The sequence below is a fragment of the Poecilia reticulata genome, chromosome 12, assembly GCF_904066995.2.
Source record: "Poecilia reticulata chromosome 12, P_reticulata-male-v2, whole genome shotgun sequence".
NCBI lineage: Eukaryota > Metazoa > Chordata > Actinopteri > Cyprinodontiformes > Poeciliidae > Poecilia > Poecilia reticulata.
Genome location: NC_088841.1, coordinates 2691140 through 2714285, shown reverse-complemented (window position 1 = coordinate 2714285; position 23146 = coordinate 2691140). Strand labels below are relative to the sequence as shown.

Below are 23146 nucleotides of genomic sequence, written 5' to 3'. Positions count from 1 at the left end.
TGATTCAGGATGAAAATGTAAGCTGAAGAACCAGAACAGTCTGCACAATCTTTTGTAAAGTGTCCTCCTGCTTTATTATTTTTTATTGTATTAAATTGAATATAATTTTAGATTTTGTGCAATTTTCTCCAGGTTGACTTAAAAAGTGAGCTCTTGAAAATGAAGGTTAATTTTCTAAGCTACAGAAAAGTAATTGGTAGGGCTGCACTGATATGAAAATTTGGGCAGATATTTATATCCAATATTAATATTGCTGTCATGACAGTATTTATAAATATTGCTTTTTATATATATTTTTTTTCATGCAATTACTTGACACTAGAATAATTAGCAACAGCCCTAAACAGGCTGGTGAGTTTTTTTATTACTGTAAGCTGCTGCATGCGCACTGTGCTGGATGCGCCATCAACAGTCCAGGGAAGAACTGTGAGGGTAGATCCTGCCTGTTGTGGATCAGGAAGCACATGTGCTTGCACTTCCTGTCAAAACAGGAAGAGAAGAAACGTTCCCTCAAACAGGACCTGAGTGTGTGCGCGAGCTCTGCTGCGTGTTCACTTGTGTGTAAAAATGAACTCATGCAAAAGTCCTATAGACAACAAGGCCTCATTACTCAGAAGTCATGTTGCATTGAGCCAGCTGGTGCATCACAATCATACTCATACGCAGTGAGTGCTTGTGAACATCACATGACAGTGAGTCTGTGGATGCTGGGATGTTACTTTGTTTCAACTTTAAAGCATTACTTTGATAAGTTGGTGAAACCTGTAAATTGACTTTCGGATAGTAAGAACTGAACTGAGATTAAACACAATCATATAAACATGACGTCATTTCAGCTCTCAGCTTCTAGTAAAAGACTGGAATTGTAACTCTGAAACTTGGGAGACCGATATTGACTGAAAGTTGTTTGTTGCTTACATGTCTGTTCCTTTCATCCATTATTCGTGCAATCTGAATTTTTTTCCTCCCCATTGTTGCGATTTTCCCACTTATGCTTCTTCTTTTCTTTCACAATCGTTGCTTCTTATCCCTCCTGCAATCCACTTCCAGCTCCTGAAATGTTTTTTCTTCTAAGTCTCAAACTGCTGGCTGGAACCTGCGGAGAAACATCCATAAAGACACGGTCAGTTTCATACTAAAAACAATTCAGATTTCAACGAGACAAAATCAAATGGTAATAAAAAGCAGTGTGTTTTTATTATCAAATTCCAAAAATATATGTAAGTTGCTGGATGACATGGCTGAAAAACTCATCAGGATATAAGAGTTTCATATCAGTTGATGTGGATAGCTGAATATATCAATAATTATTGATTAGGGGGATGTAGGCAGATAAGTCTGCCTACATCCCCCAGAATGCTGTGCGGTTCTGGATCAGAGTTCAGTGAATATTCTATATGTTGAATATTGAATATTCTATCAGATTAATTACATATTAATATTGATCACGTGTTTACTGCAATATATTTTGTTAGTGGTTTATTGTCCATGTGTGAAAGCTGTAGGCAATAAACAGGAGTTTAAAAGTTGTTTTCTTCCTACACAAAACAGATACCAACACACAACAGACATACAGATAATAAAGTGATTTTTATAGTCCAAACCTCAGACAGACATGTATGGACGTTGCACCTAATTATAAAAATGGGTTCTTTATGTACTAAATTTAGCTGCTGTGCACGCACAGACAGGCAGCATGCCGTCTGTCTGCGTGTCACTGTATCTGTATCCCCCCAGCAACCTCCCCCCAGACACGCCCATCATCAGCTTCCTCAGGGGGGTTCTCTGTGCTCAGGAGGAAGTGAAACAGGTGACCATGTCAGAATGCAAATCACAGATTGTGGAGTTCAGATCTGCTGTAAGCTGCACCATCGCATCTGCAGCTCTTGAAAAGAAAAACTAGAAGGTAGAAATTTCTTCCAAACCACTGAGCACCTCAGCTGAGCTCAAACTACCTGTTTGTTTTCACAATCTTTATTATTATTATTATTATTATTATTATTATTATTATTATTATTATTATTAAATATTAATCAACATGAGTACATAAAACAGACTTTTTTTTATTATTTTGCTAAAACAAAATATATAACATCCCAATAGATGGAGTTAGAGCCATACTGACAGGTGACTAGCAAAATAAAAAAGTTGAAGTAATCTCAAAGTCTGCCATCTTTCAAAGGAAAACCAATGTTGGTGATAGATGTTGATGATGGAAAGGAAGAATCCTAATATCTAAAGAGTCATTCTTTATTCAGAAGAACTGATGTATGAATAAATATTACTTAAAGATCCTTGTATAAAATGAAGGTTGAACCGATACCTATTCTTTTAGTATTTTATGCCTCAGACTGTCCTTAACTGTAGAGCCCAGGCCGCCTGTAGTTCCCCAAACCGGAACTCTGTCAGCAACAGGAATTTCTGCTTTGATTTTGAAAGCACTTCTCACTCTGTGCCTCTGCAACTTACTTTGCGTTAGCAGCATAATGAATGACCAGAAATATCTAAATTGTCATGCAAAGTGTGCAGTAGTTGCATGAAAACATACGAGTGATGTATGGAATTTCTTCACCACATTCTTCAGTCAGTGTTTGTCCAATAAGGGCGTTATTGCATTACTGTAAACCAGTGGTTCTTAACCTGGGTTCGATCGAACTCCAGGGGTTCGGTGGAGCCTCTGCCGAGGAGGTAAAGACACACTTGTGTAAAGTCGTGATGATGCGCCTCTTTGCCATCACTTGCTGCAGAGGATCACGTTACATTGCTTAGCCAATCAGTGCTGCGGAGGGTTGCTACTGCCTCTAGTGGTGTGGGGGTGGTTACACAGCTAATATAATTACATTACTAAATTAGAATACCACAAAGTATTGTATGTGTCGCGGGAGGTTGGAATAAGAAGGGTTCGGTGAATGCGCATATGCAACTGGGGGGTTCGGTACCTCAAAAAAGGTTAAGAACCACAGCTGTAAACACAGATGCCGGCTTAGAGCCGCTCGTCTCCGTTTTTACACCTCCAACCACCAAGCTTCACATTATGCACTTGGATCAGAAGAGACCCAAACTCCACAGAGGATTGTTAAGTAATGGAAACTGTTAAGGAGCTCTGTTTTATTGTTGCAGCTTTTCTGTTTGCCAACAGACATGCTTTGCTGAGAACTCTAAAGGGGCAGCATTATGTGTTTTCCAGGGACAGAGTGCCATTTTATAGCACAGTCAAGTAACTATGCTAACTTCAGTTGTTATTAAAGTGCTGTATATATAAAATACGACTTAAAACTTATTTCACTTTGTAATTGAACACATTAAAAATGGGTCTCCGTCACTTTAAAAACTCCTGCTCTTTCTGAAACTCCGCCTCCTGGAAGTCATCACAACATGGCTCCTCTATTAACCCTTTCAAACACTTTTTATAGTATTTAAAAGGGTTAAATCAATGTTAGAAGAACTAGTCTATTCTACAAGCCTAAAGTAAATCTGTGATTATTCCTATTTCAAGATGATATACTTCTTGTATTGTGCAAAAGTAAACAGAGATATCATAATTATACTATCTGGTCAGATTCCAGACATGGCTTGGTTTGCAGTTTCACAGTAAATTCAGGATACATCTCTGCTCAACTTAAGGGTTTTATGTACTCATTATTTATTTATAGATTAGTAGGTTGAAGTAATCTTTCCTTTGAAGACTTGAAGAGTTTTTTTTTCTTCATGCAACCAAGCTTTCAAAATCTATGTGACAGATAGATTTGAAGTGAAGGTTACATTTAATTACAGTGCCTTGCAAACGTATTTAAACTTTTTCAATATGTTGTTGTGCAGCAACCACAAACAATAGATGTTAGTATGCTTTTGTTTAATAGACCAACACAAAGTACTAAAAACTTGTTAGATGGAATGAAGATTCTACACGGTTTTCAAAGTTTTTTTTTTTTTTTTCACAAACACGGTCTGAAAAGGAAGGCATGGTATTGGCCCATTGCCTTAAGAAGTCACCTACGTTGAAAACAGAGTCAAACAGTGTATGTGTGCGTGTTTAATCTTGGTAAAAAGCAGAGGTCAGCAGACAGGTCAGGGAGGAAGTTAGGGAGAAGCTTAAAGCAGGGTTAGAACAACTATCTATCATCTACTCCACAAATCTGACCTTTATTGGAGCAGTTGCATAAAAATCAATTAAGTAGATTGTGGCATAAAAAATGAGAAAAGTCCGAGTGGTGTGAATAAGTCTACAAAGCACTATAAATGGAAATAAAAAGCAAAGTACTACTTTCCACTAATACTGTGGCAATGAACAATAAATCAATTAATTTCATGATAAATTAAAATGAGCTTGAATATTTCCATTTGTTTGTTTTTATCTTCTCTCTCTCTCTCTTTCCAGGACCCATTTTGGGCACCATTGGTTTATTGCATTGGTCTCAACTAGCCAAAAAATTTTGTTTGCCGTGCTTTCAGTATTCATTTTATTTATTTTTTATTTTATTTTATTTTGGATCTTTAAAATGTCTTCCAGTTCCAGCATTAAATGTTTGTTAGAAATTAAAGTTTATTACTCTTCAAGCAGGTGTATGTGTATTATTATTCCATTTCTCATTATGCTACTCTCAAAATAACAATATTATAGTTTATCACAAAAACCTCTGGGACAATTTATCATCCAGCAAAGTTTGTTATTGTGACAGGCCTAGCTGCTAACTCTCCCTGTCGCCAACCTCTGTTGGACTGTGGAGAAGGCATTGACATATCAAAAATATATACTAATGTCTAACATAAACATGTTCAAGTCACTGAAAACAAAACCTTCAAAATTTGTTTCTATTGTGTGAAGAATGCCGACTGTAGCAGTTTTTGTAAAACATCAGGTGTTTTATCTGCTGCAGCACGGTAGCAAGGTCGACCTTTACAGCAACAGTCTGTGAAACCATTAGCTTTTAGAACCTGTCACTTCCCTCCTCGTTTCTGAACAGCCCATTCTACGGCAATTACCTAAAACCCAGAACTCCAAACTCAAGGTACATATTTGGTAAAAACAACCAGCAATTAAAAATGACTAATATGATTATCAGAGCACAACCTAATCAGAACATGTTGGTTTTCTGCTGGAAGGAAGCATTACCCAAGTGCTTCTCCCACTATGCTGTAACTGATGTGTTTTGTCACAACACAACAAGAAGATTAAGCTTTGTCTTGTGACAGTAACAGAATCATTGGCAGCAAGTAGAGACATGCCGATTGAGAATTATGTGAATATCTAGTGCATGAGTCAAAGAGCCTGCGAGCTCTCCTCTCTACAGGACGGCTCCACAACGGCGTTTAAATTAGCAGCACTCCCAGACATGCACACTCAGCATGTTGGAGCTGAAAAGGGAATTTTAGGTCGAGCAAAGATGGGAGTCGTTCAGGGAAGGTTGCTTCAAATCACAGAAATCAGCACGAAGGTGTCGCTTCGTGAGGAGTTTGATCATTTCCAGGATGACGGCAAATCTCCAACCAGCTCCCCCTCCTGCGTCTTCACAAACCTCCCTACTATTTATAGACCGTGTAAAACAGAAGGACTCCAAAAATAAAAGAGTGAACTTTTTACCCCAAAGAATAATACGGCTGGGTTCTGGTTGGCAGGAACGAGAGCAAACGTTGAACAGAGAGAGAAATGGAAATCAGCTGTCGAGCAATCTCTCCCAATCAGTCGAACAATCTAAGGCTGGTGGAGTGCTGTGTGTTTTTTCGGTACTACACGTGTGTACAAAGCACATCGCCCAGAGCAACAGCTAATAGGTGATATGTGGACATGCCCTCGTACTCCCTGCCGGGATGCTGCAGATAAAGAAGATCTGAAGAGAGATGATATGGCCTGAGGTAGCAGGATGATTGGTGGGGGTGATGGGTGGGTTTGTGAGGGATCAAACTGTCCTGACAGAAAGAAAGTGTATGAAGAACTGTGAGTGCTTCTTCATACAGAATCAGCTGCTGCTCATTTCACAACTTTGACATTTCAAATCTTTGCAATTTAACTCCTTTCATAGACGATTTTTCTGGGTACGCAGCTTTGTACAGTTGTATGGATGTTACAGTAAGATGGATGTTTTGCATTCGTTTTAACAACCAGCAGTTTGAGATAATTTCCTAGATTCTACTAAGGCCTAGTGCACGCATAGCCAGATATCTGGGAAGACGGCTACGCTTTTATGTGTTTTGTTCTTCCAACCAAACAAAAGCTGTTTTACGGCATATCACAAAAAAAACATAAAAACTCAGACCAAAGTGGAGATTTCAGAAAACTGTGTTTACGTTTGTAAGTGTACATGGGAAAACCGAGATTTAGGGTCTTGCGCATTTCAGACTACACCAATATATCGACGTTGTCATCATATATCGATGCTGTGCATGTGTTTTAATAATGTTACATTCTAATACACAATTTAAAAGTAACTCAACCTAGATATCTGTACATGTAAACAAAGCTCTTGGTGTATTTTGCAGGGTTCATGAGGTTGGAATCTTTTCAGAAAAAATATGTATAACAGAAATATTTGGTTGTTTAAAGACTTGGTTAAGTATGTACTAAACCTAAGACGACTGTCAGGATGCATGGTTTTTGATTCCCAACAGGTAATGTCTGATAGTCACTCAGTTGGAATTTCTTTGATTTGACTGGGGGACACATAAGAAGATGTATGAAATGTATGTATGAAATAGCAAAGGAGTCCTCTAGTTGAAAAACCAAAACAAAAAAAAACTATGAAGACCTCGGCCTCGGTCCATCCACACGTTTTGCCCAAGTGAATGGGTGCCATGGGGAACAAAAGGATTTTTCAAACATGCATGAAAGAATCAAAGCAACACTAGTGTGTTTTTGATGAGGGAATTATAACATGATGTAAACTAAAAAAAGACATTTTTAAACAATACTGCTTCTTTAGAAAATGCAAAAAAAAAAAAAAAACATATTTTACAATATTTACCTACTGCACCTGTAATAATTTCGGGGGAATATTTTTTCCAACCTTTAATATTGTCGTTGTCAGCAGTTGCTGCCCTAGGCAAAACCGCTTATGTCAGCCTATGCCAAAAACTGACCTGCTGTTCAAGTAGCATGTTAATTTTCCTCAAATAAAATGAGGTCGGCCATCTTTGAAAGATTAACAACTGGTAATAAAAATTTTATTACCAATTAGTTTTACAGCTAATAAACATAAAGCAGGTGCCAATGTCTTGTAATTGTGTAACCTTGTGATAATTCCAATGGAGATTTTGTGTGATTGTGCACAAACCCTCCTCTGTCTGAGCCACTTTGATAGCAGCCTGCAGTGCTTTGCTTGAGACGTGGACGACCTTGAGGGGTGGGGAGCGAGAGGTGAGTAGAAGAAGAACACTGGTGCTGTCTTTGAAGGCTCTAAGCATCTGCTTGCTTCCAACAAACCCTCTGTTTAAACAAGCTCATCTCTACAGCCTGAAGTTAAAACCAAGGCTAGCAAATATGTGGACTGGCATAAAATAGGAGCAAAGAAAAAGAGAGAGTGAGGAATATTGTTTGCTAAAGAAAACAACCAATCATGTGCTGTGTTCTTCAAATTATACAGTTTTTCACTGAATAAAAATAACTTTGTTAAACGATGGCAGTCGAATCGGAGTCCCCTTGAGTCACCCTTTGAAGAAAAACTCTGCAGCAGCAAAGCTTTAAAAAAACTTTTTGGGTGTCATTAGCAGCTTATGTCTGCTGGGGGAAATTTGTGATAATTTTTCTTTACAACGCAGCTCAACTTTAAATCTTGCCACATGTTTTCAATTGGATTTAGGTTTGGTCTTTGACTAGGCCATCCTAAGACATGAATCTGGTTTGATCAATATAATTCCATTGTAGCTCTGGTTGTAGGTGTAGGGTCATTATCCTGATGGAAGGTGAAACTCAGTCTCTGAGCTCTGGGTGGGGCTGGGCGAAGTGGCTTAAAAATAAAATCTGATTTTTTTGTAACAAATTAAATTTTAGATTTTAATTTATATGTTTTATCCTCACTTTTTCCCCCTTAAAGAAAATTACAAATGACAAAAATATCTTTAAAAACTAGCTTCCATTTCAACAATTCCTTATCTGAGTAGACCTGAATTCAAAGTCAAATAGAAGCTATAAAACAGGTTAATCAGACAAGGTGATAGTTGTTGGGCAGGTCAACTTCACTCTGGAACTCCAAGAAGTGCAATAGTGAGACCGTCCAGATTTCCGACAAAGTAGATCTTCAAAACAGAAAAATTGATTAATTGATCAAATCAATTAATCACCCCCTGGGAGATGTTGAAAGCTTTAAACCTCTCCAAGACGTTCTCCCTGACCAGTCTGCTGGGTTTCTCAGGCCTCATGATGCTGTTACGTCACTAATGTTCGCTAAACAGAACCAACGCATTTTTACTGAGATTCAATTACATCTATTATCCCTCCTGCACTTCACACTCATAGTACTATTTGTGTTGATCTTGACATAAAATAAAAATATTTTATGAATGTAACATGATAAAATGTAAAAAAGATTATGGAGTGTGAAAACTTGAGAGCTAGGATTGTCAAGTGCTGGTTTCAGCAATCTTATCAAGTTGTAACACAGAAAACAGAGAATGACATTTGGTTGTTAAAGGGGCAGTACTATGTGTTTTCCAGGCATTTGTTGCCATTTTAAAGCACAATCAAGTAACTATGTTGCTTTCAGTTGTTATAAAAATGCTGTACACATAAAGTATGACTTAAAAAATTTTTTGCTTCCCTATTTAACAACTTGAAATTGAGCCTCTGTCTCTTTAAAACCTCCTGCTCTTTCTGAAACTATGCCTTCAGGGAGTCATCACAACATGGCTCCTTTATTAAACCTTTAAAAACATTTTTACCAGCATTGTGCTGAGAAGTAGATTATATAATGAGCTCAGCAGATGTGCAGTTCCACCAGGTGTTTGCTAATTGCTGCTGGCTAGTCTGGAGGAGCTCAGTGGTGGTGTCGTGGGGGAGGTCTGCTCTGTGAGGTGGGAGCTTGGAAGCTTTAGCTCAGAGGAGGAGCTTCGCCTTGAAGGCGGTGCTAGGTCCACCCAGCAGTTTTGAACATCTGAATGTCATGGAGATTAAAGGATTTCTCAAACATGCATGAAACAATGAAAACAACACTCCAGGTGTGTTTTTGATGAGGGAGTAACATTATAACATGATGTAAAGCTAAAGAAATTTGATTTTATATGATACTGCAGCTTTTAAAATTGTTTACATTTGGGAAATTTTAGAACCAAAATCTGTTCTGAAGAAGAAACCTTTGAAGTGTTCTTGCTGCTCTCGCAGATACATTTGGTTCTGCATAGGGCAGAACTGACATGGACCTTACACTTTTCTGTCCTGGAGCTTTAGCGACAAAAACATGTGCTTAATGTCTGGTTTTGAACATTACAGATAATGAAACCCTGAATGTAAAAACATCTTTTGACTAAAGTCTGAAAGCGTCCAACCACTGTCTAAACCTGCTTATCTCTGCAGGGATATTGATGCCTACCTGCAGCGGTCAATGGAGGAGGTGTACAGTCTGGCCTGACACACTCACTCATGCCTAGGACTCATTTAGACAGAGCAGTTAACCTAGCAGGCATGTTTTTGGACTGTGGGAGGAAGCTAGAGTACCTGGGGAGAACCCACACATCCACAGGGAGAACATGCCAACTCTGAACTGAAAGACTCCAGGATGGATTTGAACCTCAGTGCAGACCTACTCTGAGCACGTCAAATAAAAAAAATTAAGTCACTGATAAGTCTGTTGCAAGAAGCCATTAATAAATGAATTATTTGATAAATTTTAAAAAGTATGATAATTTCCATTCTGATGATTAATATTTTTTGACAAGCAAATTAATTTACAGAAACTTAATAATCCATTTTATTTATGGATTCAGTTGTGTGCAGATTTGTATTTCCTTTCTGTTATTGGTATTGGTTTTGTGTTTTATTTTCGATATTTAAAATATCTTACATTTCCAGTGCTAGGTGCTCTTTAATAAAATTACAGTTTATTGGTCATTGAGCAGGCAATTTTGCATTATTATGCCATTATTGATATGGTATTTGAAAATGGTCCCAAAACAACATATGATCGTTTATTGCAATAATTTCTGGGACAATTTATTGTCCAGAAAAATGAGTTTTTGTGATAGAAGCCTGCACACTTTTAAAAACACTGCAGAGTGTTTTTAAAAGTGTGAAGAGTACATTTGTAATAAAAGTATGTAATCATACTTTTAAATGCCTTTAATCATGAAAGTATGATTAAAGGCACAGAAGTACCGGGAAGAGGCCCTTCAACGTTCTCAATGCACGTTTCAGACATAACATGACCCTGAATGTGAGGTATGATGAGGTACTCCCTCTAATAACAAACTCTTGAGTCACTTTGTGAGACAGATACCGAACCACATGCTCAGCTCATATCCTCTCACTCCATGCAAGTGATAGTCAAACTATGCATTGTGTCTGAATGTGATCTCTCTCAGCACTGGAAATCAGAGTCCTGCTGAGTCTCAGATTCAGGAGAAACAAGATGGTTTCCATCACGGCCACTGGATGTTGAATCAGCTCTTTTACCATGCAACAACATTCAGGGGTTCATGGAAGATGGCCCAATATGTCCTCACTTGGGTGAGGTTTGTGACCATAGACCTAAAGCTTTCCTGTGTGGGGGTACTGCAAAAGTATGGGCTGTCAGAATCCTTAAAGAATGGCCATTCAGTCCCTACAACTGGTGATGAGACAGCTTGGCCCTTAGGGAAAAACAGAGTCGCCACTTCTCTCTGTCAAAGGGAGACAGTTAAGCTGGTTTGGGCTTCTGGTTAGGATGGTTTCTGGATGCCTTCTTAGGGAGGTATTGCAGTTGAACAGATTAAGTCACATGGGCAGTGGAAAGCCTTGGACTGCCCAACATGAGTTGGAGGAGTAAGCTAGGAAGAGGGAGATATGGACATCTTTGCTGAAGCGGTTACAAGACCCTTCAGGATCCCTGCTAAAGGGGGACATTTGTAAAGTTACACAGTCAAAATTAACAGCAATAATTTAGCTTCTTTAATCTGTCAGAAGAGAAAAACAATGTGGGTTAATTTCTCAAAGACATATTTTCACCATTCATTTATAAATGTACATACTGTATATACTTGTATATACTTGCTTATTTAACACTCCACTTACTAAGTAAATGTTTACTTTGAAATTGAGACATTTATAAATGAATGAATAACATGGTGACAATATGGCATTGAAAAATGAACCACCATTCTCATTTTCTCTTATGATCCATTGATTTATGGAGTTTTGAATAAAAATCTGGTTTTAAACATTCCTATAAAAGACAACATAAATTAATTATCAAATAAATATATAGGAATATGTACAATATATTTACTTACCATGAACATTTCATATTCTATGAGATATTTGTAAAAGTGGTCTATTCACTATTTTCAGTCATTTGTCAGATGAAACTCTTATAAAGTATCTGTGAAATCTGAATACTCAAGACCCCGTCTAAAAACGTGTATAGCTACCTATTTTAGTTGTATGTTAAAGTATATTTTGTGCTCAGACACAAAACGTTTATCGGCATCACTCATGTGAATTTATGATTTTTGAACCACTTTTTGCTTAGTTTACCTTCTGTTTGGTAAATTAAACCAGGCTCAGCTGGATGATGTCATAACATAGATAATCTAAAACAAAAACAAAAAATTTATGCATGTTTTTAAGGACAATGTGAGGCTGGTATCACTCTCACAATACAAATTTAAATAAACGGAGTCAAACATCTCTCACAGCAGCTTTTCACATCAACATTTGTGAGTGTGTTTCATGACATTTAAATAAAAGTTATTATTTATGGACTGTACAGCAGCAGGTGTCAGCAAATATTGAACAATTCAGACAATGGTTGGACTAAATGTATCATACGAACCTGAACAAGCCTCCACGCCTGAACCAAAAGTAACTATTTTGCTTAAAAACTAAGCGCTTAACAATCATTGGGAGGGAAAAAAGAGAAAAGTTTGGTTTGAAATTGGTAAACTAATCCAGTTGTTTAATCTCAGGGAGTCAAAAATAATATCCACACCCCTAGAATCTTTTCACATTTTGCCATGTTATCATCTCAAACTTTAACGCTTTAAAACAAATTTGGAAAGTATGACATACATTTGTCAACATGCAAAACAGAAAACTATGACAACACTTCAGCTTCACCTCACCTATGTGGTAAAACATGGAGGTGGTAGCTTCATGCTGTGGGGATGTTTTCCTTCAGCAGGTATAGAGCGGAGATAGAATTTAGTGGATTTTAGATCAAAGCATGTTAGAATGACCTAGTCAAAGTCCAGAGTTATATGTTTGAAATATTAAATCTTAAATGATTTGATGTCTGCAGACACTTCTCATCCAATCTGAACCAGAGCTATAGAGACATTCCCCAAAAACTACCACCACAAGACTGACAAGAGGAAAAGTCTAAGGGGTCTTTAGGGTGATTTCTATCACTTACTTTTCTGAGGAATAAAAAATAATCTCTCTTTCCGACTTCAATGACTCTGGCAGGAAAATGTCCAAAGTATTCCCAAAAGTCCAAGGAGGGAAACTCGACCCTTCCTCGGTTGTGTATAAAAAGTATTCCGTTCAGCTCGAGCTCTTACCTACAAGCTCATTGTTCAATAAGCAGCAGCTGACACACCGGGTTGGCAGGAAAACTTCTCCCGCTTCTCCACACACACTTTTATCCAAAACGGCGCAGGAAACAGAGGACAGGGTAAACAACTACTTTTCTTGCTATCTGACCTGTTTAATGTCCACTCCCGCATCACATTTACCGGACTCTGTCCTCACACAGCCGCTTACCTCCCGCTTCAGTCCCGCATGATTCGTCACGCCACGTCCTGCTTGCAGCGTGTCTCCGTCCAGCGGTTCACTTCAGTCCATCCAGCGAGTCGTCTCCTCCCGGAGCAGAGCACGCGCTTCCCGGGCTGTCAGTGAGTAAGTAAGCACCTGAACGGACGTCAGGCAGCATCGTCACGCGCCCACACACACAGAGGAACGCGCAGAGTAAGACAAATAAAGGAAAATAAATTTAGAAAACAGCAGAACACCACTGTACCACTGTTAAGTAAAAACAAAAAATAAATACAGTAAATGAATCCTTATTGAAGATGTTTATTTTATTTAAGTAACATTTTCAACAGGTATTCAAACTATGAGAACACAAAGAGTTTAAAGACAGCGCAGGACAGGTACAACACTGACCCCAGGTGGACACAGTTGAAAGAGCAACTTTTCTAAAATCTGTTTTTTAATATGATTAATTATATACTTAATGATGTATCCGGTATTTCGGTTTAAAACCTTAGTATAAATTGGGGATTTTATTACCTCGTTAGGAACCATTAATGAAGAAAAAGCTTGTATTTTAATTGAGCTTAAATGTATTACATTGAAAAACAAGCCCCTTTTCGTTTCATGCTTTAACAGAGAAAAAAATGGGCTTGATTTCTTTACCCCTGTAATATTTAAATATCAAAAACAAGGCACTTCTGACTTGATGTTTTGGCCCATTAGACGAAATGTTTGGACACCCTGATGTCACACAAGCTTCTTGTTGCACAGTTTGACCAGCAGATAGCGCCCAAAAGCTTCTCATAGCTACGCTCTCAAACATAGCTATGTTGTTTGATGAATTGCTCTATTTCAAAAAATAGAAATGTAGAATCTGGCAGATTATGATAAAACTACTGTTCAAAACTTTAGAACAGTAATAGCCAGACTGAGTTCAAATGGTAAAATAAAACAGAAGATCAGCGGCTCCACGATTTTATATTTTTCTTTTATTTGTGAACCCGCCTCCTCCTTCTCTGAATTTCTTTTTCAGACTTTGTGTTACTTTGAATTTACAGCATCTGTCATCATATTCAGAGAAAGCTGAAAATACCAAACTGGCAATTAGATCAGAACATGAGAAAACAACCTAATAAATCTAATTCATTATTTTCAGTCTGTGACAGACTGGCAACCTGTCCAGGGTGACCCCGCCTCTCGCCCGGGACGTTAGCTGGAGATGGGCACCAGCAACCCTCCTGACCCCACTGAGGGACAAGGGTGTAAAGAAAATGGATGGATGGATGGATGGATGGATGGATGGATGGATGGATGGATGGATGGATGGATGGATGGATGGATGGATGGATGGATGGATGGATGGATGGATGGATGGATGGATGGATGGATGGATGGATGGATGGATGGATGGATTATTGTCAGTTTGGACAAATTTCTCTTTAAATTCTGTCATTCTTCTTTTACTTTTTTCTAAATTTCATTGTGTTTAATTTGTAATATATAAAAGTTGATCTTAGTTTTAGTAGGATTTTGAAAGTCTTGGTTTACCTTTTTTTTTTTACTATTATTTTATTTCAGTTTAATTGTTACTGGCCAAAATTGTGTGAAGAAAAGCCTTTTTTTTTTTTTTTTTACTAACAAGTAAAATGAAGTTAGACAGCGAGTGGAGGATAAATCTTTCCAATAAGACTATCATCGGCTAAGCAGGTGAGAAATGTAAACCTGAAACAACTGCAGGAGCGACGGCCCCTGATTCTGTTGACCGTCCACTTCTGACATCTGTAACCAAAATAGGTGTTTTTTTCCAAATAAAATTTCTGTAACTTATATTTTTAACATCCTATTATTTATCCTCCACAAGTCCCTGTTTGTTATAGGTTGAGTCTGTGTTGATTTTATTATTATAATAGAGCGTAGATTAAATAAAATTAAAACAGTATCATAACATAAACGTTTCAAATGTTCGGAAGATTCATGCCTTAATTAAGGACAGGTAGAAGCTGAGGACATTTTTGGATGTAAAACCAGATTTCAGAAATATAATATAACGATAAACCTCTGTCAATCTGCCTCTTGTGGAAAAGGAAGTTCAGGTTTTTCTTAAAGTTTATTTGCCCAAACTTGAACCTCTCTCAGTCAGTCCTCTGCTCAGTGTTCCTCTGACGTTTTCCTCTCCTGTTCTTCCTCTCACATCCATCAAACCATATGCTCACTCACCAGTGCTTTCTGTTTCTGTCTTCACCTGGAAGGATTCCCAGCAGCTCCAGCTGTGGGTTTGCTCACTCAGTCCCTTGTATCAAACAAGATGAGCCGAAGCAAAAATAAAAATAAAAAGGTGAATAAAAGCTAAGCCAGACCAGCTGGCTTTGGAGAGCGGGGCAGCCCGAGCTGGGCAGCGTTTGGGTCTGACTTTTCTGCAAAGTGAGCAGCTGAGGTCCACAATCCAACACCCCCACCCCATGCCCTCCAACACATACACACTCAGACACACACACATTCACACACCCTGTGACCTCCTGCGTCCCAGCTCTGTGCATGTCTGTGGAAGAGCGCTCACCTGTTGCTGCCACTTGCAGTATATTTAGCTGTGAGGTGTCACTGATGCAGTGTGTGTGTGTGTGTGTGTGTGTGTGTGTGTGTGTGTGTGTGTGTGTGTGTGTGTGTGTGTGTGTGTGTGCGTGTGTGTGTGTGTGTGTGTGTGTGTGTGTGTGTGTGTGTGTGTGTGTGTGCGTGTGTGTGTGTGTGTGTGTGTGTGTAGAGGAGAGAAAAATGTGTTGCTGACACTCAGGGGCCCTCTGTGGTCTTGGTGCGAGAGCCCAGGATTACTGCTTCTACACTGTAAATCATGGTATTGTGTTTAATTGAAAACAGACGAGTGAATCTAAGGTTTTGCTAAGACTCAATTAAACTAAGTCCAGTGAATTTTTGGCGCTGTAGTAAATTTCAATGATGATTTTGATTAAATGAATTGAGTGGTTTTAACTTTTTTATATACTAAGTACTTGATTTAAGTATTGAGGTAAAAAGGTTATAAAATGGTTTTCACTTAAAGTCATGTGAAAGGGTGACATGGGGATTTGGTATCCCATAGCACCACCAACAGCAACTAATTTAACAATTTTTTTATTTGTTACAAAACTTGGTTTTAAGATGTCTAAGGTGAAAATGTCGACTCCAAAGCTTCATATGCAGTCAGTTCATCCACAGTGAGTCATTTTCAGAGCAGTGCAGCTTGCCTAGGTTTGAATACATCAAACTGCACCATGAGAGAATTATGTTCGTTTTCATCACCACCTGGTTCTATGTTAGGGTGCAGCTTTGTATAATGATTGTGTTTGTTTTACTGAAAGAATTCTTTAGAATCCACTTTAGAAGTGAGCAAACTATCACTGCTTCTTGCGTTTGCTGTTAATGTTTGAGTAGAGAAACCAATAAGAAGCAGGAGCCAGGAACTGTTTCAATCAAGTAATAAAAAAATGGACTTCAGAAAGCTCTGAAGTTTATTTACATGTTTTTGTACATGTTTATTTACATGTACAAAAAAAACCCATAATTGTTTAAACAATTAAAACATCTTCAGAATAAGTTAATTTAAGTTAAGACGACTAAAATTGCACGGGCTTATCAGCTAATTTAATGAAAACAAACAAAAAAAATGGAGGCAACAAGTTTGCATACATTTTTTAAGTAAGAAGAACTACTGAGGTTTTACAGTGGACACGTTACCCTGCCAGCATGTCGGAGGTATCGGCGCTCCGAGCATCTGCTAGCCGGAGGATTATGCTCAGCTGTCCCGTCCCGTCAGGCCCAGCAGACGGAAAGAAAGAGGCAGGCGGAGGGATCGGCTGACTCTGACGGTCTGATTCCAGAATACGCTTAGAGACTCATTTGTAAAGATGATAGAAAAAAAAACTTTAAATAAGCTAATTTTCCACACCAAAAAAAGAAAAAAAAAAGTAGAGAAATCCAATCTTCAGTTTGAGTTTCTTATTTCAGAGTGGGTGGAAACTTTATCGCCCTTTGCCAGGAGTTTTGGTTTCCCCGTGTGGCCCATTTAAAACCCCTTAGCTGTCCTGAGGACGCCGGTGTCCACTGACTAAAATATTGTCCATTTAAGTTATTAAAGATGCAACACGATCCATCTGAGTACATTATTAAATGCCATTTAATTATTAGTTGCCTGTCTAAAGAAACCTCAGATCTGAACCACAAGGTCAAAGAGGACAGCAGTCCGGCTGCTTTTCCTGGACGTTTCTCCAGGTTGTTGACTGTCGCCCCAGGCTTGCTCATTCTGCATCTTTTTCCATAAAAAGAATTATGTGCCATGGCATTTCAGTTGCACTGTTTTGGACTTTTCAATATTGAATTAGTAAACAGAGTTCTCAGGGTTTTTGTTTTTTTTAATGAAACAGTCCCACAGCATCACAGATCCTCCACTGTACTTCTTGATGTCAGGCGTTTTTTCCCACCTGTTCAGCCACATTCTTTGGAGAGTTTGTTACTGAAAAGCTCAATATTTTCCCATCTCAGAGTAAAACTAATTGTTTAATATATTTCTTACTGTAGTAAAGAACTTTTTTTTTCTGGCATCACTCCCAAACAATCTGCTGACATGTTGATGGTGTCGAGTGGTTGCTATCAAGATAAAAGTCACTCTGTACTCTCCACAGCAAATTTCCAACAGTTAACTTTGGAGATTTTCTACTTTCTTTTCTTGTTTCTGGCCTTGTTCTGCCCTGCTTGTCACAGTTCCTGTCAGATTTCAGTCTAGACTTTGACGTTTTCAGAAAACCCTGAATCTCCTCCAGGATTTTCAACAAGAGAGCAGAATTCATCTTTCCATCAGTTACACACTGCAAAAGCACAAAATCCTACTGAGTAATTTTCATCTAGTTTCTAGTTATAAATATTTTAGTGCACTTGAAACAGACAAAAGTTGCAACAAGCTTATATTCATTCAATAACTTATTAATATTGATTAAAAATTACTTGTTCCATTGGCAAATTATTTAACTTAGAACATGAGAAAAATGTCTTGTGACAAGTGAACTTAACCACAAATGCAGCTAGTAATTTTAATCAACATTAAGAAATGATTGACTTAAAACAAGCTCCTTTATCCCACTGGAGTTATGAGTGATTTAGTTTTATCTCATTTCAAGTGGTCTAAGATATTTGCACTAGAAACTAGACCAAAAATACACGGCAAGATACATTTGTAGAGGATGATCAAGATGTTAATTTGGAAAAGGTGGGATGGATCTTTGTGTTCTCGTTGCTGAGCAATGGTATTGGCCGTGGAACTCTACCATGGGGGCCATTAGGGTCCAGCCTCTGTCTAGCTGTTGAACAGTGATTTTAACCCAGATCAGTGAGGTCTGTGAGGTTTTGACATTGTTCTGGTTTTTTTGTGAACACCTAAATATCAATGATTTCCTGGTTCCCCACTGTGGATAATGGATGATTTCTGTGGACAGTGGTTCACTGAAGCTTTAGAAATGACTGTAACTCTCTCCAACTGATAGTTGACTATGTTTTTGATTTTTATTTTTTTTTTTCTTGAGTGATTCCACTTCATGTTGTCAAATAGCTGTTTTCTAACCTGGAGCCTGGAGGTAGTTTGTGAAACTGGACTCAGCTTTCCAAATAATAAGTGGTTGTTCACAGTTAATTCATAGTTCAACAAGAACAGAAATTACTTTAGAGCTTGAATAGCTTTTCCCCTTCACTGCAAAAACACAAAATCCTACCAAATAATTTTGGTTTAGTTTCATCTGCAAATATCTTGGAATACTTAAAATTTGACAAAACTAACTTCCAAGTAACTTTTCAGCAAGATGTAGGTGTTTTTTAAAGTCAATAATTGGTTAATGTATCTGGCTGAAAAGTTACATGTAGGTTAGTTTTGATTTATTTCAAGTCTCTTAAGAAATTAGCACTAGAAACAAGACCAAAAATAAGATTGTGTTTTTGCAGTGCTTACCTCATTGTCTGACAGTAAAGTTATGTTGACAGAAAAAAATCCAAAAAGAAGAAATGTGTGTTTTTCCGTTGTGACCCCTGCCTTTAACTTTATAATTCCAACAGCATAAAACATGGCAGAAGGAACACAATATGTTACGGAAAGGTTTTGTGTTTATTGAGAGGGCCCAGTGCTTTATAGTGCAGGCTGGGTGAAGCCTGCATATCCCAGAGATAGAGTTACTGTGAAAGCCATGACCGAGTGTAAACTAATCCTGCCTCACCCAACTGCCAGGGATATTCCACAATCCAGCGCATGTCTCGAGGCATTTCCTCTCCATGTCCATCTGCTGGCCTACAGATCCTCTGATCATGCATACTATAGGCTTCAAATCTCATACTACTCCAGGTCAATTATGAAAAAAGCATTCTTATGTACAATTTGTTGTTTTTAAGTAGATTTGGGTACAATGCCAAGAGAATTCAAGGGTAAATTAAAGCCCACAGAATGAAAACAGTCCATTGGTTTCCATAGCTGTGTCTCCATTACAAATGTCCTCACAACTTTGTTGATGTTCTGCTAATGTCGCAAAGACACAATTTTGCAATTGCGGTGTTTCCATTAAACAAGAAACGCAATTAAAATCACACATGAATAAAAACGTACCACGCCATCATCATCCTCCTGTCATCTTCTTGACAGCAGTAACATCTGGCTGCTGATCACGTGACTTGTGTGATGCAAAAAAGTGTTTTCCACTGCAGGTTGGCGAAATACCTGCAAACCACCAGACCCCAGCACAAAAACCTATCAAAAAACCTGGGTTTTTTTTTTCCAAATTGCCATGTTTCTATTAAGCAAATGTATTTTTGTAACTGTAATATGCATAATTTATGGATAATGGCCTGAGAGTCACTTTGAATACCTGGTTTTATCACCATTCTCCTGCAGAGTAGATGCTAAGCTTGTCCTTATTGTCTCGTCTTGCTGGATCTTACTTGGACCAAACTGCAGCTGTCGGACAGATGACCTGAAATGTAATCGAAGTATTCTTTGATCAGAATTCATGCTGAAGCAACACAGGCACAATACTCAGCAAGGATGTCCTGGATTCAAATCTCTTATCAGGACCATTAAATGTGAACTTTGTTCTTCCTCTGCATGTATGGATGCTTTCTGCTCTCTGTTTTTTGTTCCACAGTCTGAATCTGCTGGGAGAAAATACATTCCACGTAAAGATGAAATGTGATCATGAACGGTTAAATCTTAAACATGTCGTCGTGTTGACTCTGGAACAGTGATGAACGTTCCTACTGGCCTATCAGTGGCCAGGAGGTCAGAACAGAACAACATCTAAACCTTAGTACATGTTAGTGTTCATGGTTCAACAATAAGACACAGAACCAGGGAGCTCCAAGGCGACAGCCGCTGCTAATTAAAATGAGCGTGAAGCTTTGTCTCACACCATGAATATCCTCTTGGAGCTGTGATCTCCAACTGCATTCCTCAATGTCCTGCAACATTTAGATGTGTCCCTTCTACACATAGGAATTTGAAGTTGGAGATCACTGCCTTAGAGTTTTTCAAAAATATTCGGTGGGCTGAGAAGACAAAAGCAGAATTTTTGGAAGGTGTGCATTTCACTACATTTGCTGAAAAACTGACGAAGTATTTCAGAGAAGTGGTGATGGCGATGTGATCGCCTGGCTCTGCTGTGTTGCTTCTCAGCCTGGACATAATTGTGAGAACCCTGGAATCTGCTCTCTTGAAGGAAAGAAGAGTCTGGTCATCAATCTGTAACCCCAACACTGAAAAAAAAAAAATCAAAAACAAAAAAAAACCTCTTACCAAATCATTTTTGTGTAGTTTCTAGTGCAAATATCTTGAAATAAGATAAAACTAACATACATGTAACTTTTCAACAAGACATAAGAGCTTGATTTGAGTAATTCATATTAATTAAAAATTGCTAGTTACATTGGCAGATAATTTCACTTATCAAACGACACAAATGTATTCCTCATTTTAGGTGAAATTAAAACAAGCTCCTATTTCTTGCTGGAAAGTTACTTCTAGGTTTGTCGATTTCAAGTGCACTAAGATATTTGCACTAGAAACTACAAAAAAATTACTTGGAAAGATTTTGTGCTTTTTCAGTGAACTTTAACCCTTATGCGTGCGAGGACTGAGGCAAACATAGAGGACTGTGGCAAATGATACAAGTTTTACGTGTGTGGGGTCGATTGGACCCCATTTCTAAACACAAGGCTTCCATCTTTCCTGTGGGGATGAGAGCTGCTGGGTTCCTCCGGAGCACCAGCTGAAAACTGAGACAGAGCAGAACTTCAGATGCTCACTGGCAGGAGACAACTGTGAGGAGCTGCTTGAAATGCCAGTCATTTCACAGTGGAGTTTAACTCACAGAAATCAGGCGGTGTGAGGTCATTCTAGCGGGAGAGGTCAGAGGTCGGGGCACCTACCTGGACACTGGTGTCACACACGAGTCCAGCTGACACCCGACAGAAAACACTCTGGCAGAGTCAAACGGTGTGTAGGAGTCGTCAGCAGCATCATGCGTTCCTAAAGACAGAGTCACAGACAGGTGGTCTGTAGTCCAGTCAAAACCAGCACCTGCTTCTGCGCTTTGCTTCGTTCAGAGGGTCTGGATCATTTGTTGTCATTTTAAATAATTAGATCAGATTTTACCTAATTGCTAACATTTGGCCATGAAGTATGTAATGCACCAACTCGATGAAGCTAAAGGAATCACCTAAGGTGTAAACAATCCATTGGAGAGTCATGGGCATCTTTAGAGCAATAGAATGTCTTACACATTCCTCTTGCTGTGACTGTAATTGATCAATACATTGTGTTTCTCTGCTGCCATTGCTAAAGGCAGACTACACATTACACACTACACACTACAGACTACACATTACACACTACAGACTACACATTACCTACACACTACAGATTACACATTACACACTACAGACTACTGTTGGGTTCTGCAGGGGAGTGTTTTCTCTACATTTTCAGGGTGGCAGGCTGATGGGATCCAGCTGGTGCTCATCATCTCCAATCAGCAAGGGCCTTAAATAGGAGCGGCTTCCTGGAAGAAGATGCCAGATGGTTCTGCTTCTACAGTGGTACTCTCTAGCTCTCAGTGCTGTGTCTCAAGTGTTTTACTTGTTCCTGATGCCTCTTCCATCTCTTTCTTCCTCCCAGAACCAGCTCTGGCCTCTCTCTGAGAGTCTGATCCACCTGGACTACCTGACTCTCGCTGTTCTGCTAGGCCTGGCCCCCGGATTCCTCCACAACCACCACCCTGCTGCTGCCTGTCCGCCCTCAGTTACCTGCTGGAACTCCTCCACCTGGAAACCCCCTCACTGCCCCAACTGCTGTACCCTCCTCTGCTCATCTGAACCCTCAAACCGTAAGCCTTCACCAGGTCACACCATCATTCCTGTCATTATTACTCTGTCTAACCACTCACCCATTTCTCAGTTCCTCCTCTGGCCCGGTTCCTCCCTGCTGCCGCTGATCTACACCTCTCCATCCTTCCCCCATTATTGTTCAATAAATCTGTTAAACTGAGTTTGGTGTCCGTAGTTGTTGCTTGCCTTCGAGTCCTGGTACCCCTCATTATGACAACTACACACTACCGCACATGACTCCAGTTTTAAAGTTCCTACACTGGCTCCCTGTAGCTCAAAGAATAGACTTCAAAATACTGTTAGTTTATAAATCACTGAACGGTTTAGCACCACAATACCTTAAAGATCTGTTATTGCTGTACCAACCGTCTAGACCCCTCAGATCTTCTGGTTCTGGTCTGCTCTGTATCCCCAGAACCAAGCGAGGAGAAGCAGCATTCAGCTTCTACGCACCACAAATTTGGAACAAACTTCCAGAAAACTGTAAAACAGCTGAAACACTGGGTGCCTTTGAATCTCAACTTAAACCCACCTGTTTAGAGTTGCTTATGGCTAAATTAGGGTTAGAGTGCGGGTTTTGATGTCTTTTTTTTTTGTTTTAATCTTTTCTTTTTTCTTTTTAAAAAATCTCTTGTTTTTATCTTTACTTTTTATTTCTCTTTCTCACTGTTTACGTTTTAATGCTGTAAAGCCCCCCGGAAAACGTCCCAGTTAAACGACGTTTAACTAAAGTTCTATGGGGTTTAGAGTCCCAGTTGACGGCGTTCAACTAAAAACCTGGAGGTTGAAGTCCTTGTCAAACAGTGTTTTTCACTAAAGTCTCAGGGTTAAAATCCCAGTGAAACGATGTTAAACTGAAGTCCTAAAAGGGGT

At 38.9% G+C, this 23146-nt stretch overlaps 1 protein-coding gene and 1 long non-coding RNA gene across 2 annotated transcripts in view; one reads left to right on the top strand and one right to left on the bottom strand.

Moving 5' to 3' along the window:
* LOC103473175 (myocyte-specific enhancer factor 2C-like) overlaps window positions 1-15339 on the bottom strand; it is a 36665-nt gene extending 21326 nt beyond the window's left edge. The window contains exons 1-3 of the mRNA XM_008423180.3: window positions 15092-15339; window positions 12884-13030; window positions 919-1096 (exon numbers count right to left, since the gene is read on the bottom strand). Coding sequence (XP_008421402.2) covers window positions 919-972 — 54 coding nt within the window. The 5' untranslated portion in view covers window positions 973-1096; window positions 12884-13030; window positions 15092-15339. The remainder of the gene's footprint in view (window positions 1-918; window positions 1097-12883; window positions 13031-15091) is intronic.
* A 6538-nt stretch (window positions 15340-21877) lies between these two features.
* LOC108166773 (uncharacterized) lies at window positions 21878-22433 on the top strand. Its single transcript, XR_001777137.2, has 2 exons — window positions 21878-21985; window positions 22065-22433. It is a non-coding gene; the product is annotated as an uncharacterized LOC108166773 (long non-coding RNA).
* Window positions 22434-23146: the final 713 nt, after the last annotated feature.